This window comes from Anomaloglossus baeobatrachus, chromosome 11 (assembly GCF_048569485.1).
Source record: "Anomaloglossus baeobatrachus isolate aAnoBae1 chromosome 11, aAnoBae1.hap1, whole genome shotgun sequence".
NCBI classification, from domain to species: Eukaryota; Metazoa; Chordata; class Amphibia; order Anura; family Aromobatidae; genus Anomaloglossus; species Anomaloglossus baeobatrachus.
This window is the reverse complement of record NC_134363.1, coordinates 11,911,253-11,929,264: the sequence shown is the minus strand read 5'-3', so window position 1 is coordinate 11,929,264 and position 18,012 is coordinate 11,911,253. Positions and strand designations below refer to the sequence as shown.

The window sequence follows — 18,012 nt, the reverse complement described above, 5'->3', positions numbered from 1 at the left end:
TATACATGGGCCGGGTGGGTGTGGGCAGATTGGGAATTTTGCAAACCTGTTTTATTTTTGCTTGTGTCATTGTAAAATATCATTAGAGTCATGGAATATTAATGGCACACGTGACTCATGGAGTGCAGGTCGCCGTCGTGTGCGGTTTCCCAATATCTCAGGTCGTTCCGTCCTGGTGCGCAGCCTCCTGATAATTGCACCTGTCACTGTCACCACGCCTCATTGTTTCGCCTCGTCCTCACATATTATTGACTTTATTGTCTGCAGTATAACTTTATATAAACATATTACCCAGATATTATTATTGCGGAGACTTCAGCCAAAGAGGAACAGTTGGGAACACCAGGTCCACCACCGAAGACCAACTGATGGAAACGCTCAGGGACTCACAAACTAGGACTGAGGTCCATAAAGCTCCAGGACCAAGGGGATGGTGCTCATCATCCTTCATAGCAGACCTTTGCTCCTGGTCCCAGTCACCAAATACTGAGGATGGAGGCAACAAGTGGTGACTGGATACTGAGAATGAAGGCGATGGGTGGCCACCGGATACTGAGGATGGAGGAGACGGGCGTCACCGAATACTGGGGATCGAAGAGACAGGTGGTCACTGAATACTGAGGATGGAGGAGACGGGCAATCACTGAATACTCAGGATGGAGGAGACGAGCGGTCACTGAATACTGAGGATGGAGGAGACGGGCGGTCACTGAATACTGAGGATGCAGGAGACGGGCGGTCACTGAATACTGAGGATGGAGGAGACAGGCAGTCACTGAATACTGAGGATGGAGGAGACGGGTGGTCACTGAATACTGAGGATGGAGGAGACAGGTGGTCACTGAATACTGAGGATGGAGGAGACGAGCAATCACTGAATACTGAGGATGGAGGAGACGAGCGGTCACTGAATACTGAGGATGGAGGAGACGGGCGGTCACTGAATACTGAGGATGGAGGAGGCGGGCGGTCACTGAATACTGAGGATGGAGGAGACGGGTGGTCACTGAATACTGAGGATGGAGGAGACGAGCAATCACTGAATACTGAGGATGGAGGAGACGAGCGGTCACTGAATACTGAGGATGGAGGAGACGGGCGGTCACTGAATACTGAGGATGGAGGAGATGGGGGTCACTGAATACTGAGGATGGAGGAGACGGGCGGTCACTGAATACTGAGGATGGAGGAGACGGGTGGTCACTGAATACTGAGGACGGAGGAGATGGGCAGTCACTGAATACTGAGGATGGAGGAGACGGGCAGTCACTGAATACTGAGGATGGAGGAGACGGGTGGTCACTGAATACTGAGGACGGAGGAGACGGGCGGTCACTGAATATTGAGGATGGAGGAGACAGGCAGTCACTGAATACTGAGGATGGAGGAGACGGGTGGTCACTGAATACTGAGGATGGAGGAGACAGGTGGTCACTGAATACTGAGGATGGAGGAGACGAGCAATCACTGAATACTGAGGATGGAGGAGACGAGCGGTCACTGAATACTGAGGATGGAGGAGACGGGCGGTCACTGAATACTGAGGATGGAGGAGGCGGGCGGTCACTGAATACTGAGGATGGAGGAGACGGGTGGTCACTGAATACTGAGGATGGAGGAGACGAGCAATCACTGAATACTGAGGATGGAGGAGACGAGCGGTCACTGAATACTGAGGATGGAGGAGACGGGCGGTCACTGAATACTGAGGATGGAGGAGATGGGGGTCACTGAATACTGAGGATGGAGGAGACGGGCGGTCACTGAATACTGAGGATGGAGGAGACGGGCAGTCACTGAATACTGAGGATGGAGGAGACGGGCGGTCACTGAATACTGAGGATGGAGGAGATGGGTGGTCACTGAATACTGAGGATGGAGGAGACGGGCGGTCACTGAATACTGAGGATGGAGGAGACGGGTGGTCACTGAATACTGAGGACGGAGGAGATGGGCAGTCACTGAATACTGAGGATGGAGGAGACGGGCAGTCACTGAATACTGAGGATGGAGGAGACGGGTGGTCACTGAATACTGAGGACGGAGGAGACGGGCGGTCACTGAATATTGAGGATGGAGGTGACGGGTGGTCACTGAATACTGAGGATGGTGGAGACAGGCGGTCACTGAATACTGAGGATCGAAGAGACAGGTGGTCAGCAAATATTGATGGGTGACCTTGAGTGAGGGAGTCACATTGGACAGATGCATCTGCCCCACCTTGATGTCGATGTTGATAAGTGTAGGGTGTGTTGTTCCTGATTATCAAGGACGTCACAAAATGGATCAAAACTGACCCTGAAAAATGTCTTCTGAAACTTAACAGACACGTTCATCCAGTACAGGAGACCAATGTCAAGAGCGAGGGGGTCCCATACCCATTTGTGTAGATGGTAAACTGATATCATTCATGGTCTTTTCTACTTCTGAAGCCCAGGGATGTCCTCTAGTGCTGAGGTCCAGGTATCTCCTTGCTTCACAGATCTCTTCGAGGGATGTCCACAGGTCATACAGCGCATTCAGGATTTTGTTGGTAGCGCCCCCATTCCCATGTGACCTCAATTAACATCTGTTATGGGTGATTGGGAAATTTGATTTACAAGGTTGACTAGACTCGATTATCACACAGTGTCCTGGAAGATCTCCACAATTAGGAAGACTGTAATTAGGACTATGATTAGGACATATTTAATGATGGATGAATCTGCAGAAATTGAAAATCTCCAGGTCACCTGAGTTTGGCCATGGAATTTGGTTAACGTTAAATGTATCCTCATATTATGCTCTACAGACCCCAGAGCCAAAAAAAAGATTCGTAAAAAATATTCTGATCACCCAGCACTCACCTGTCCTGCCGCAATGCCCCTCTGCGGTTCAACGTCCGATTATCTTCGTCAGTCCAATCACTAGTACCGTCAGAAGACCATTCCATTGTAGATTTTGCTTTATGTTTGGGATCGTTGTCTTGTTGGAAGACAAATCTCCGTCCCAGTCTCTGGTTTTTTGCAGACTCCAACAGGTTTCCTTCAAGAATGGTCCTGTATTTGGCTCCATCCATCGTCCCATCAGTTTTAACCATCTTCCCCGTCTCTGCTGAAGAAAAGCAGGCCCAAACCATGATGCTGCCACCACCATGTTTGACAGTGGGGATGGTGTGTGCAGGGTGTTGAGCTGTGTTGCTTTTACACCAAACATATCGTTGTGCTCAAAAAGTTTGATTTTGGTTTCCTCTGAGCAGAGCACCTTCCTCCACATGTTTGGTGTCTCCAGGTGGCTTGTGGCAAACTTTAAACAACACTTTTTATGGCTATCTTTGAGAAATGGCTTTCTTCTTGCCATTCTTCCATAAAGGCCAGATTTGTGCAGTGTAGACTGATTGTTGTCCTATGGACAGACTCTCCCACCTCAGCTGTAGATCTCTGCAGATCATCCAGAGGGATCATGGGCCTCTTGGCTGCATCTCTGATCAGTCTTCTCCTTGTGTGAGATGATAGTTTGGATGGACGGCCGGGTCTTGGTAGATTTGCAGTGGTATGATGCTCCTTCCATTACAATATGATCGCTTGCACAGAGCTTCTTGAGATGTTTAAAGTTGTGTAAATTTTTTTGTAACCAAATCCGGCTTTAAACTTCTCCACAACAGTATCACGGACCTGCCTGTTGTGTTCCTTGGTCTTCATGATGCTCTCTGCGCTTTACACAGACCCTGAGACTATCACAGAGCGGGTGCATTTATACAGAGACTTGATTACACACAGGGGCTTATATTTATCACCATCAGTCATTTAGGACAACATTGATCATTCAGAGATTCTCAATCAACTTCTGGAGGGAGTTTGCTGCACTGACAGTAAAGGGGATGAATAATACCACTTGTGGGTTAAAGATTAGAATAGCTGCACAAGTGGAGGAATGGACTGTCGATTTAACCCCTCACTTTACAGACAAAAGTAAAAATTCATATATAAGTTTCCCAGTCTGTGAAGGCGCACTTATTTTCTCTGGAGTCATTCCACCCTCCAAAATAAGATTTTCTCAAGGATACACATGAGCATAAATCCTAAAATGATACCTAATTAATAAATCACAACGTCCCTCTTCCCTGAAGTCATAAAGCAATGATTCTGACTGCAAATACATAGAATTCTACATTGTTTTTTATTCCGCTATGTTATGACTACACCTCTCTCTATTGTGCCAGGTTTTCTATTGTTTTTTTTACACCTCACAGGGGTTTGGCTTCTGAATTCCTGAAGCTGAAACCACATTGCATTGTCGTCCTCTGAGAGCGGAGACAAGACGCACAGCCGGCAGGTAGATCCGAATGTATTTATTCAATGATATTAGTACGACTTGTAGGATAACTCGAGATGACTTAGGATGACTTGTAGGATAACTCAGAATGACTTAGGATGACTTGTAGGATAACTCAGAATGACTTAGAATGACTTGTAGGATAACTCAGAATGACTAACAATGTAAGGTAAAGTCTGGCTCACTTAAAATTAGGTGCCTCCGAGGAAAAATCACAGTATAGCAAAAACAAATAACTCGGGCACACAGAAGAAAAGGTAAGAGTCTGAGGCAAAAGAGTGCTTGAATTTCAGTTTGCTTGTTTATTGATGAGAAAGTATCCAAAAATAATATTTCTAACGTTTCGGCCTTCACATACAGGCCTTCGTCAGAGAAAGTCTATCTGCTTGTAGAGAAAACGATGTGTATATAATCTATGGAATCACCATATAATGAAGGGATACCTCTGTTGACACCAATGATACGATTAAGGGTAAATGGATGATGTGAGAATCACATAAAAGAAGTAGAGTCCACCCGTTGCCGTATATGTGGTGCAGAAAAAACTGCAGGTGTGGGGAGTGCCCTTACACCCAAAGGCAACACATTCCAGGTGTGATATGCTCAAGAGATCGGCTCATACCAAACAATAGGAATTTTAAGTAGTAAGGTTCAATGTATGGAAAACACCCTGAGGGTGTGAAATACCCAATGGTATGGTCTTTATACCGCCAAATATGGCTAGGTATCAGTACATCAAGGGGTAGTGTAATAAGGGGAATCAATCGGACTCCTCAGGGTCAGGATCCGTCCGCTCTGCATAGGGGAGATGCTCCCCTGTGCAGAGCGGACGGATCCTGACCCTGAGGAGTCCGATTGATTCCCCTTATTACACTACCCCTTGATGTACTGATACCTAGCCATATTTGGCGGTATAAAGACCATACCATTGGGTATTTCACACCCTCAGGGTGTTTTCCATACATTGAACCTTACTACTTAAAATTCCTATTGTTTGGTATGAGCCGATCTCTTGAGCATATCACACCTGGAATGTGTTGCCTTTGGGTGTAAGGGCACTCCCCACACCTGCAGTTTTTTCTGCACCACATATACGGCAACGGGTGGACTCTACTTCTTTTATGTGATTCTCACATCATCCATTTACCCTTAATCGTATCATTGGTGTCAACAGAGGTATCCCTTCATTATATGGTGATTCCATAGATTATATACACATCGTTTTCTCTACAAGCAGATAGACTTTCTCTGACGAAGGCCTGTATGTGAAGGCCGAAACGTTAGAAATATTATTTTTGGATACTTTCTCATCAATAAACAAGCAAACTGAAATTCAAGCACTCTTTTGCCTCAGACTCTTACCTTTTCTTCTGTGTGCCCGAGTTATTTGTTTTTGCTAAACTCAGAATGACTGACTTAGGATGACTTGTAGGATAACTCAGGATGACTTAGGATGACTTGTAGGATAACTCAGAATGACTGAGGATGACTTGTAGGATAACTCGATGACTTAGGATGACTTGTAGGATAACTCAGAATGACTGAGGATGACTTGTAGGATAACTCGATGACTTAGGATGACTTGAAGGATAACTCAGAATGACTTAGGATGACTTGTAGGATAACTCAGAATGACTGAGGATGACTTGTAGGATAACTCGATGACTTAGGATGACTTGTAGGATAACTCAGAATGACTTAGGATGACTTGTAGAATAACTCAGAATGACTTAGGATGACTTGTAGGATAACTCAGAATGACTTAGGATGACTTGTAGGATAACTCAGAATGACTGACTTAGGATGACTTGTAGGATAACTCAGAATGACTGACTTAGGATGACTTGAAGGATAACTCAGGATGACTTAGAATGACTTGTATGATAATTCAGGATGACTTAGGATAACTTGAAGGATAACTCAGGATGACTTAGAATGACTTGTAAGATAACTCAGGATGACTTAGAATGACTTGTAGGATAACTCAGAATGACTTAGAATGACTTATAGGATAACTCAGGATGACTTAGAATGACTTGTAGGATAACTCAGGATGACTTAGAATGACTTGTAGGATAACTCAGGATGACTTAGAATGACTTGTAGGATAACTCAGAATGACTTAGAATGACTTATAGGATAACTCAGGATGACTTAGAATGACTTGTAGGATAACTCAGGATGACTTAGAATGACTTGTAGGATAACTCAGGATGACTTAGAATGACTTGTAGGATAACTCAGGATGACTTAGAATGACTTGTAGGATAACTCAGAATGACTTAGAATGACTTATAGGATAACTCAGGATGACTTAGAATGACTTGTAGGATAACTCAGGATGACTTAGAATGACTTATAGGATAACTCAGGATGACTTAGAATGACTTGTAGGATAACTCAGGATGCCTTAGAATGACTTATAGGATAACTCAGGATGACTTAGAATGACTTGTAGGATAACTCAGGATGACTTAGAATGACTTGTAGGATATCTCAGGATGACTTAGAATGACTTGTAGGATAACTCAGAATGACTTAGAATGACTTGTAGGATATCTCAGGATGACTTAGGATGACTTGTAGGATAACTCAGAATGACTTAGAATGACTTGTAGGATAACTCAGAATGACTTAGAATGACTTGTAGGATATCTCAGGATGACTTAGGATGACTTGTAGGATAACTCAGAATGACTTAGAATGACTTGTAGGATAACTCAGAATGACTTAGAATGACTTGTAGGATAACTCGAGATGACTTAGGATGAATTATAGGATAACTCAGAATGATTTAGGATTATTTGTAGGATGATTCCGGATGACTTGTATGATGATTTGTCCCCCTCTATGACATTTTTGCTTTATGGAAAAGTAATATCTCAGATATTATTTATTAAACAAAAACTTAATTCCTTGTTACATATTTTAGACACCATTGAATATTATGGGATCGATACTGAACAGATTCTAAGATTCTGCTGGATATTTTGAAATACAAGAATTGGAATAATGTTATTTTGGAACATATCAGTGAATCTCAAATTGGCAACATGTTTCACGCAGTAATTCGGATGCAGATTGTCACTTTGATAGCTGCATTGATGAATGGTCTATGTTTAGGAAACTTGAAGAACTTTCCTCTTCTTACTCCACGTTTTGGTGGGAGCAATTCCTTAATAATGGAAATCCCTCACGATGATACGAAACTATCGGAACTTACTTTGTCCTCACTTGGAATCCTCCATTAATTTTGTCTTCTGATTTTTTTTTTTTTGTAACAGATGAAACCATTTGTATCAGTGACCGAGGAATATTTTTTCATCCCTTTAATGAGTTAGAGATTGTAATTAGACTTTACTTTGTAGGATTCATTACAATTTGTGATGCTGAGAACAATGTTCTTTTGGGGAAACCGAAATATCCATTCACTTAAGAAATGAGCGTTCTTCTTGTTTGTCAGGTGATTGGCAGCGTCTTTGCTCTGCCTGAATATCCGGAAATTCTTGCTTCTACTCTGTAATTGTAATTGCACCTTTAATTTCGCACAACTTCTTCTTCCTATGTCATTATTTGTGATCTGATTGGCTGTTTAGGTGATAACATTGTAACAATGGATCTCCAGCTAACAATCACTGCTGCTGTGGGTGAGTCCTCATTCATTTCTTGAGGCATAAAAAAGGTCTGTATTGGAGATTAATGAGATATAGATACAAATTATGATAGTTGTGATATCAAGGGACATAAAAATAATGTATGATTGCAAACTGGATATTCTTAAAGTGACTATACACATTTGATAGCATTTGGCTATCCTCTATCTCTCCATCTTTCCCATTCACATATACACTTAGTTCAGCCGAGCATTCATCTGTCGCCTCCAAAATGTCTGATGCTGGAGAGGACTCTGTCCCCTTCAGGCCCCTCCAGACACCTCTGTCCATTCCTGATTCCTCCAGCCTCTGCAGACTGCTCTTTCTCCTCCAGACTCCATATATTCCTTTTAGAGCTCCCTGTCTTCTCCTGACATCAGTAATAGATAACTTATACGCCTTCTATTGACGTCTTTATCCCTTCCTGATCCTTTGTCCACTCCTGACTCCTCTGGCTCCTTCAGACCCCTCTGGCTCCTTCAAATCTCTCTAATCCCTCCTGATCCCTCTGTCTCATCTAAACTCCTCTGTCCCCCTGGCTCCTCTCTCCCCTCCTGACCCCTCTGGCTTCTTCAGACCACTATCTGCCCTATAAACCATTCTAATCTCTCCTGATCTCATGGTCCCCTACTGACACCTCTGTCCCCTTCTGGCTGCTCTGTTCCCTCCTAGATCCTCTTCCCTCCTGGCTCCTCTGTCTCCACTATCCTCCTGGCTCCTCCAACTCCTTCTGGCTCTTCTGTCTCCTCCTGGCTCCTCCGTCCCCTACTGGCTCCTCTCTCCCATCCTAACTGCTCTGTCCCCTCCTGGCTCCTCTGTCCCCTTCTGGCTCTTTTGTCTCCTCCTGGATCCTCCGTCCCCTACTGGCTCCTCTCTCCCATCCTAACTGTTCTGTCCCCTCCTGGCTCCTCTGTCCCCTTCTGGCTCCTCCACCCCCTCCTGGCTCCTCTGTCTCCTCCTGAATCCCCCTCCTGGATCCTCAGTCTCCTAATGATTCTTCTGTCCTTTCCTGGATCTTCTGTCTCCTCCTGGCTCCCTCATCCCCTCTTGGCTCCTCTGTCCCCGCTGGGCTCCTCTGTCCCCTCCTGGATGCTCTGTCCCCTCCTGGCTCCTCTGTCCCCTCCTGGATCCTCTGTCTCCTCCTGGCTTCCCTCCTGACTCCTCCGCCCCTCCTGGCTCCTCAGTCCCCTTCTGACCCCTCTGGCTTTTTCAGACCCCTATGAACTGTTCTAATCCCTCCTTATCTCTTGGTCTCCTACTGACTCCTCTGTCCCCTCCTGGCTTGCCTGTCCTCTTCTGGCTGCTCGCTCTGTTCCCTCCTAGATCCTCTGTTCTCCCCTGGCTCCTCTGGCTCCACTATCTCCTCCTAGCTCCTCAATCTCCTCCTGGCACTTCTGTCTCTTCCTGGCTCCTCTCTCCCATCCTGACTGCTCTATACCCTCCTGGCTCCTCTGTCTCCTCCTGGCTTCTCTGGCTCCTCCTGGTTCCTCAGTCCCCTCCTGGCTCCTCAATCCCCTACTGACCATTTCTGTCCCCTCCTAGCTCCTGTTTCCCCTGCTGGCTCCCTCATCTCCTAGCTCTTCTGTCCCCTCCTGGCTCCTTCACCCCTTGGCTCCTCTGGCTTCTCTGTCCCCTCCTTGCTCCTCAATCCCTACTGACTCTTCTGTCCCCTTTTGGCTACTTGTCCCAACCGGGCTCCTCCATCCCCTCCTGGCTGCTCTGTCCTCTCCTGGCTCCTCTGTCCCATGCTGGCTGCTCCATCCCCTTCTGGCTCCTCTGGCTTCTCCTGGCTCCTCTGTTTTCTCCTGGCTTCTCTGTCCCCTCTTGGCTCATCTGTTCCCTCCGGACTCCTCTGTCCTCTCCTGGCTGCTTCACCCCGTCCACATTTTTGCAATCCTTTCCTGATCCCCCTGTCCCCCGAGATCCCTCTATCCCCCATCTCTGTATGGGCTGTGTATGAATCCCAGTTTCCACCCACCAGCTCAGAGACAACTGACAATTTGATGTTATTTTTTAATCTTTATTTTATAAACTTTGTTTTATAGGTTTTGTAGAGTGTGGATTATTTTCTTTATTAATTTGTTGTCTTTTCTTCTTTTCTTCCCTACAGTCCTCGCAGCTTTGTGTTTCCAGGTGTTTGATGTTACCACAGGTAACATATAATATTATATTATATATAACTTCCTTATAATAGAACCCACCATGATACCATTGGATGGAAGCACCTTCAATGTCAATGATGGGAAAACTATTTTTATTAACCATACACAATCAATAATATTGACATTTGCAGTCACTAACCTATGTACATGTCCCAGCTGAAAGATGTAGTAGGTGGGGGGGGCCCTAACCCCCAAGTGCAACTCCACCGAGAAGGGTGCACAGTTATTAAGAATCCCTTTATTATAGAGGTCACATCATTTCTAGATATTAGTTAGTGTCAGAGCAGAAATCTACAGTCACCACCAGGGGGAGCTCACTGCTTTCGCTCCTATTAGCTGTACACATCTGTATGCAGTGAGCTCCCCCTAATGGTGGCTCAGGTAACCAGAATTTTTTCTCTTGATATCTCAGAATACAAGTGTTTACATCCCGCAGATTGTTCTATAATATGTCTCCTTTGTCTCTGGCAAATCCTATAGTGGAAGACCCTTGCAACGGAACGCCCTGCAAACCTATCTGTCGCCCCTGTAAACCTACAAAGGAAACCCAGTGCCTTGATGTCTGCATACCCTTTGACTCTGAAGTGTAATTTGGGGAAATCTTTGCTTTTACTAAGTCAAAGGAAATCAAGGACATGATGCAGGAATCGATGATTGCCCATGGCTTTACATGTCAGCCTTAAAGGGATTGTCTAGAATTGTAAGATGTTGCCTTATGGTGTTCTGTGCATCTAAAATAATAAAATCATCTGTTTTCCTTATTAATGTCTGCATTGAATATAATATTGGGATTCTACATTTGATTGACAGCTCTGCTCTAGGGTCCGGCTGAGCATTTTCTGCAGATTTTGGCATTAGAAAACATAATTTTCAGTCCCTGACTGTCATGAGTGTGTCGCATCGAAAGGCTACATCTTGTATTGGAGTAGATTTACTTTCATTTAATGCTGAAAGGGTTAAGGAAGTTTTCCCTTCTTGCTGAGATTACTCATACAGGTAATCACAGGTGCAGCATTTTATCATGCCCTTCCACATTATTTAGCCACTCCTGGCTTTACTCCATGCCGGTGATAGATCTTCTATACAGACCACTTTAAAGGAGCTGAGGTGTTCGTTTTAGTTGCAGCTATGAAGTTTTCTGCTGGAGAAGCTAAGGAATGCTATTTGTTGTGTCTTTCCCCACCTGTTTTTCTTACCTTCCTTGTGATGTCTTATTGTAATAGTGAGACTAGTGTCTTCCTGTCCTGCACACTAGTCAGGGTGAGTTCAAGGGTTAGTGAGTGACAAAACCTTACTTACATTCATTTATACCCTATCTGGTGTATGATCCTCCTGGATTCTTCCATACATGAATATGACCCTGCAGTCCTTCCACGCTGTCCACTCTTCGTGGTGCTGAATTAGTTCACTATGCGAGAAGAGAACTAAATAAAGAGTAAAATGGAAACAATGTAGAAGTAGTAGACAACCCCTTTAACCTAATCTGTGCTCAGTATCCACAGCCCTGCAATGTTCTACTGAGCAGCCAGCTACAGACTATTAATATCATCCACCCCAGACCATACCACTGCCCACCAGGACCCATACATTATCACTAACCCATGGGGCTATGGTCTTTTATGTTCTCATTACACCTCAGCTATCAGTTATAAAGTATCACAAGGTAGTTAGTTTCATCAATATCATTTGTGGGTCCCACCTCGGGAGGATGGTCAGCTCAGGACTGGGGTCATGTATCCCTGCAGGCTCCAGCTAGCACTGTGCAAGCTTCCTCCCCTTCAGCTGATTGGTTGGATGGAGGTCAGCTGACCGTGACTTCTTTATAATGTGCTGAGAAACCCCGCTGTGAACGGGGAGAGAGGGCTGCAAGGATCTAAGACTGATCAGTGGCCATCAGAGATGACTTGTTCCTATTGGGAGCCCCAGAGCAGACTTTTCTTGTGTGGTGTAATCACTGTCTCTTGTGGTTGAACCATGACTGGTTCTTTAGAGGGGCTTGGTGCCTAACTTTTGGAGGGTGTTGTACTTGGGTCCCATTATGGACTCTAGGGGGTCACTTTTGGGGACCGTGTGATTGGCTTTTAATGAAGGTACTGACATTATCACTCCTCTAGAGATTCCAAAGCTACTACAAAAAAAAAATTAGAAGTGAGACCCAATCCTAAAATCTGCTCTGGAGCCCCCAGGATTATAGATGCCCCTCTCCATGCTCCTCTCTTGTGTAGTAAACAATGATTAGGGAACTTTACACACCAAACCCAGAGTAATCTCGCTATTTCTACATAAGGTTAGAAAAATCTTATGACAAATGAGATTAAATCAAACCAGATCAATAGATTTATACATTTAAACATCAATTGTCACAATGTGATTGTAGAATAGCGAGGGACAGGGGCTCCTATACTGTACCTCATGCTAGAGAGACCCAAGGCTATCCATATTACCCCTGATGGTGGAGATGCCATAGTCCAGAATACCCCTGATGGTGAAGATGCCATAGTGCAGATTACCCCTGATGGTGGAGATGCCATAGTCCAGATTACACCTGATGGTGGAAAAGCCATAGTCCAGATTACCCCTGATGGTGGAGATGCCATAGTCCAGAATACCCCTGATGGTGGAGATGCCATAGTCCAGATTACACTTGATGGTGGAGAAGTCATAGTCCAGATTACACCTGATGGTGGAAAAGCCATAGTCCAGATTACACCTGATGGTGGAAATGCCATAGTCCAGATTACACCTGGTGGTGGAGATGCCATAGTACAGATTACACCTGATGGTGAAGATGCCATAATCCAGATTACACCTGATGGTGGAGATGCCGTAGTCCCGTGCCTGATTATACTACCGACCAGAACTAATCTGCTTCCCTTCTCCCACCAGGGAAGGAAAGGGCAAGAGTCTGATGGCAACACAGATTAAGAGAGGAGAAAAACAAAACTCAGACATACTGAAAAGTCACAGGAACAAACAGTAAGAGACTAAGAAGAAAAAAAAGAAGGAAGGGGCAGAAGCAAGATGGTAACACTGATTAAGAAAGACAGGAAACCCAAAACTCAGACACACTGCAAACTCACAGGAACAAACAGTAAAAAACTAAAGAGAAAAGCAAGAGCAAGAAGGCAGCAACAAAAGAACAACAAGGGTTAACATCACAAAAAAGTCCTGTGCCTGATTATACTACTCACCAGAACTAATCTGCTTCCCTTCTCCCACCAGGGAAGGAAAGAGCCTGAGTGTGATGACAACACAGATTAAGAGAGGAGAAAAACAAAACCCAGACATACTGAAAAGTCACAGAAACAAACAGTAAGAGACTAAGAAGAAAAAAAGAAGGAAGGGGCAGAAGCAAGATGAAATCACTGATTAAGAAGAAGGGAAACCCAAAACTGAGACACACTGCAAACTAACAGGTACAAACAGTAAGAGACTAAGGAAAGAGCAGGAAAGCAGCAAAAAAGGACAAGCATTAACAGCACAACCGCTCACAGCAATAAAATACTACAACCTCCAGTAAGTCTGGATCACAACACCTCACCAGACCAGTATAGAAAAGCTATAGCTGGCATAAAAGGAAGAGTCCACCCAGCATAAATAGGAGGGCAGCAAACATGACTGGCTCCCCTACAGCATGTGATCAAAGAAGACTAACAAGCAGACCAGCAGAAAGTAACTCTTGCTAGTCTGTCTATGATCTATAAGTCTGTGGGCCAACGACATCAGAGAGGTTATATGGAAGAGTGCCAGAACCTGTAGACTCTTTAGATCTTGATGCCGCCATGACAGTCGGTGATGTTTGTACAAACCTCCTTGTGGCATCAATTTACATAAATAATGATCTGATTGGTCAGACATTGGTCAGAGATCCAGATAATACAAATAAAAACCACAATATTATCCAATCACTTTATTTCTCAGACAAGGTCACTTTAATGGTTTCAGTGGTTACAAAGACATAAATGGGCAGCATTAATAGGAGTCGCTACTTTTGGGGCAGTCCTCAGGACGGACACATTTCTTGCTTCCGGGCAGGCGCACGTATCCGGGATCACAGAAGCAGCCGGAGGAACAGTCTGCTGTGCAGAACACCGGAGGGCCGGAGATGGCTTCGCAGGTGTTGGGGCAGTCGTTGCCACATTCGGAGTACGTGGTGTTCCCGCTGCAGCACTCCGCCACCTTCACACATTCACCCTTCTCATTTCTTATGGTGCCCTTCTTACAGAAGCATCCGGGCACACACACGGCAGGGCAGGCACGCTCCGAGTTATCACCACAGGTCTGCGGGCAGGAGCTCCCGCACGTCGTATATTCTTCACCTGCTTTACAGGTGGCTGCAAAAGAATAAACCACGAGAACAATAAGGAGCATTTTAATGGTTAATACTCGCTGATCTGCTCCTATTCTGACTTTTCCAACTTTCCGGATCATACACCGGCTTCGCTTAGTCCATAAAAGTTCATATACTATGGACCAAAAAATTATTTTGGCAACTGGGTTCCTCAAAGGTTTTTGCAACGTTTGCCTTTTCTAGTGTCCAAATTGAACTCTCTAATATTGGCTGGAAAGTGAGTTAACTGAGAACCTATCAGTGAGCTCATCACGATTCTGTCATCATTCAGCATTGCACTGTCTATTGCTGGCTGTAGAATGAGTTAACAGAGAATCCATCAGTGAGCTCATGATGATGACTGTCATCATTCTGCATTGCACTGTCTATTGCTGGCTGTAGAATGAGTTAACAGAGAATCCATCAGTGAGCTCATGATGATGACTGTCATCATTCTGCATTGCACTGTCTATTGCTGGCTGTAGAATGAGTTAACAGAGAATCTGTCAGTGAGCTCATGATGATGACTGTCATCATTCTGCATTGCACTGTCTATTGCTGGCTGTAGAATGAGTTAACAGAGAATCTGTCAGTGACCTCGTGATGACATACTCTCATCATTCTGCATTGCACTGTCTACTGCTGGCTGTAGAATGAGTTAACAGAGAATCTGTCAGTGAGCTCATGATGACGTACTGTCATCACTCTGCATTGCACTGTCTACTGCTGGCTGTAGAATGAGTTAACAGAGAATCTGTCAGTGAGCTCATGATGATGACTGTCATCATTCTGCATTGCACTGTCTACTGCTGGCTGTACAATGAGTTAACAGAGAATCTGTCAGTGAGCTCATGATGACGTACTCTCATCATTCCGCATTGCACTGTCTATTGCTGGCTGTAGAATGAGTTAACAGAGAATCTGTCAGTGAGCTCATTCTGGGTTTGCCATTTTTTAAGCTCCTTTTAGCTGATTTATGAACAAAAACACATCAATGCAGGAAACAAAGAGACTTTAACAACAAAGAGCACAAAATAGTTAATGAAACCCAATTACAAAAATGTTTTTAACTACAAATTTAAGTAAAAAAAATGTGCATGTATATATATATATATATATATATATATATATATATATATATATTGATTGTCATCAGATGTGGACAAAACCTTTAATACTATAATATCTACTTAGTGAGGATAATCACACTCCAAGTAATATGGATACATTGTGTTATGCCACCTAATGGCCTGAGGGGTGCAGAATGACAGGAATGCAGAGAGGGACCCAGGCTCCGCCCCCACACTGGACAGTGATACAATGTATCAGTTTGCTCCTCAGTGTTCCATTTCAACATTCCGACTTATGATAAGAGCTTTATTTAAACCCTTCCTACAAAAACTAACACAAAATCCCTATTTCCACAATTAGTTAATGGGGTAAGGAAATGTGACAACATTCTTAATCCCAAAATTCATTGGGGATTAGACAAAATTACCTCTTGTCGTACATAATAATTGTCATAATTCAGTTTAGAACATCATGTACATTACAGAGAGAATAACAAATCCCTACCTGCTGAATGTGCCGCTATCACCATGACGAGCAGACCTGCAGAAAGAGAAGAATAATATTACATCAAGTATATATATATATATATATATATATATATATATATATATATATACATATAATTTGTAGATCAACTGAATAAACTTGATGCTAGACTCAGAACCACCAAATTTAGGGACTATGATATGTTAGGGAAAACGTACATTCCCACTATGGCAGCCATATATAAGAGAGATCTGCAAGGGTCTGACATCTGCTGCAGGGAACTAACTGTCACACCAGGGACAAGAGGACCCCCGACTAGTAGCGTAACACAAGGGATACACCAGGTACACACTGCAATGGATGGCCCTGGCGCTGGGGAGAGGGGAGTAAGGGCACCTTCTAACACTCACCTAAGGCTGATTATTGCACTCCCTAATGTCCCTAGACGGGTCGTCCCGTCCCCCCCCCAGCACTGTCACGTGCCCTGGCCCTGAACTCACCCTTACTAGTGAAAGCCAAAGAGATGCCAGTCTCCCCACTAAAAATAAAACAAGGTAGGACAAACAGGAGAAAGACACAACAAGCAGGACGCAAACAACACCCCAGCTTCTCAAGAGCCAGCTCCTTCAATGTGGTCAGTTATAGAATAAGCTATAGCCGGCATAGGAGAGAGTGAAGAGTGAGTTTATATAGGGAAAAGGTGTGGCTGCAGCTGAGATAAAATTATATATGCTCCTATTAGTAATGAGCGGATTCTAAAACAGATCTACGATCAAGCCAACATCCCAGCTTCTATAGAGCCAGGCTCCTTCAATGTGGACCATATAGAATAAGCTATAGCCAACATTTGAGAGAGTGAAGACTGAATTTATGTAGTGGAAAGGTGTTGCTACAGCTGAGATTAACAGCTACATGGAATTAAATATGCTCCTACTAGTAATCAATGAATTCTAAAATGGATCTAAGATCAACCCAACATCCCAGCTTCTCCAGATCCAGGCTCCTTCAATGTGGACAGTATAGAATGAGCTATAGCCGACATACGAGAGAGTGTAAATTCTAAAATGGATCTACAATCACCCCAACACCTCAGATTCTCCAGAGCCAGGTTCCTTCAATTTAGACAGTATAGAATGAGCTATAGCCGGCATAGGAGAGAGTGAAGAGTGAGTTTATATAGAGGAAAGGTATGGCTGTGGCTGAGATTAACAGCTACATGGAATTAAATATGCTGCTACTAGTAATTGATGAATTCTAAAATGGATCTAAGATTAACCCAACACCCCAGCTTCTCCAGAGGCAGACTCCTTAAATGTGAACAGTATAGAATGAGCTATAGCCGGCATAGGAGAGAGTGAGAGTGAATTTATATAGTGCTCAACCCATCGCTGAAATCTTGTGATGCCCAATCCCCCTCGAGATCTCAGTAGGGTGCAACACACTTGTGACACTCTGTAGCTATGAAACACAAGTTACATACAATATATACAGGAATAATACACTGTCCATTCAATGCAAATCCCTTGGGGTCTTCCGTTTCATGGTCTTTGTATACTGTAACTATAGTATAATGCAATGTGATACAATAGTGCACCGGTATATAATGCATGGTACTCACTCAGGGACGCCAGCAGCGCTGCAGATGATCTCGCCATGTTTCCTGATAATGTTCTGCTGATTTTCTACAAATTATGACATTTTTGGGATTAGAGTGACAGAAATGACTTCAAGGACTCGTCTATTTTGCCAAAAGCCTCGTCAGAATGAAGCCGTCATATCATGGTACGTACCTGGAGGATGCACAGCGCGGTCACCTGAGGATGCAGGGACTGTACGAGTGCAGCAGCTTATGTACACGGAGGGGTGAGGAGTGCCCAGGGTGTGACCTGTGACCTATAATTCCTGTATACTGTGTCATGTGCAAATAGTGGATGTGCCAACAACAAACTGGAAACACTACAGGAAGAAGTGTAACAGCAGAAGAGTATGCAAATTT

General features: G+C 44.2%; 1 protein-coding gene and 1 long non-coding RNA gene across 2 annotated transcripts; one reads left to right on the top strand and one right to left on the bottom strand.

The window, feature by feature from the left end:
* Positions 1–4,254: 4,254 nt before the first annotated feature.
* On the top strand, positions 4,255–10,852 carry LOC142256795 (uncharacterized). The gene is made up of 4 exons (XR_012727569.1): positions 4,255–4,314; positions 7,911–7,961; positions 10,078–10,119; positions 10,610–10,852. It is a non-coding gene; the product is annotated as an uncharacterized LOC142256795 (long non-coding RNA).
* A 3,186-nt stretch (positions 10,853–14,038) lies between these two features.
* Positions 14,039–17,862, bottom strand: LOC142256429 (serine protease inhibitor swm-1-like). The gene is made up of 4 exons (XM_075328107.1): positions 17,807–17,862; positions 17,635–17,698; positions 16,035–16,070; positions 14,039–14,463 (listed from the first exon to the last, which is right to left on the bottom strand). Exons 2-4 carry the CDS (start codon positions 17,669–17,671, stop codon positions 14,102–14,104), a joined length of 435 nt encoding a protein of 144 aa, XP_075184222.1. The 5' UTR covers positions 17,672–17,698; positions 17,807–17,862; the 3' UTR covers positions 14,039–14,101.
* Positions 17,863–18,012: the final 150 nt, after the last annotated feature.

Bases quoted from the DNA above. Each gene is read 5' to 3' on its own strand.
- LOC142256429 (XM_075328107.1), bottom strand. From the start codon at position 17,671: ATGGCGAGATCATCTGCAGCGCTGCTGGCGTCCCTGA. The intron at 16,071-17,634 runs GTGAGTACCATG...CTCTTTCTGCAG, and splicing joins AGCGCTGCTGGCGTCCCTGA to GTCTGCTCGTCATGGTGATA. The intron at 14,464-16,034 runs GTAGGGATTTGT...ATTCTTTTGCAG, and splicing joins GATAGCGGCACATTCAGCAG to CCACCTGTAAAGCAGGTGAA.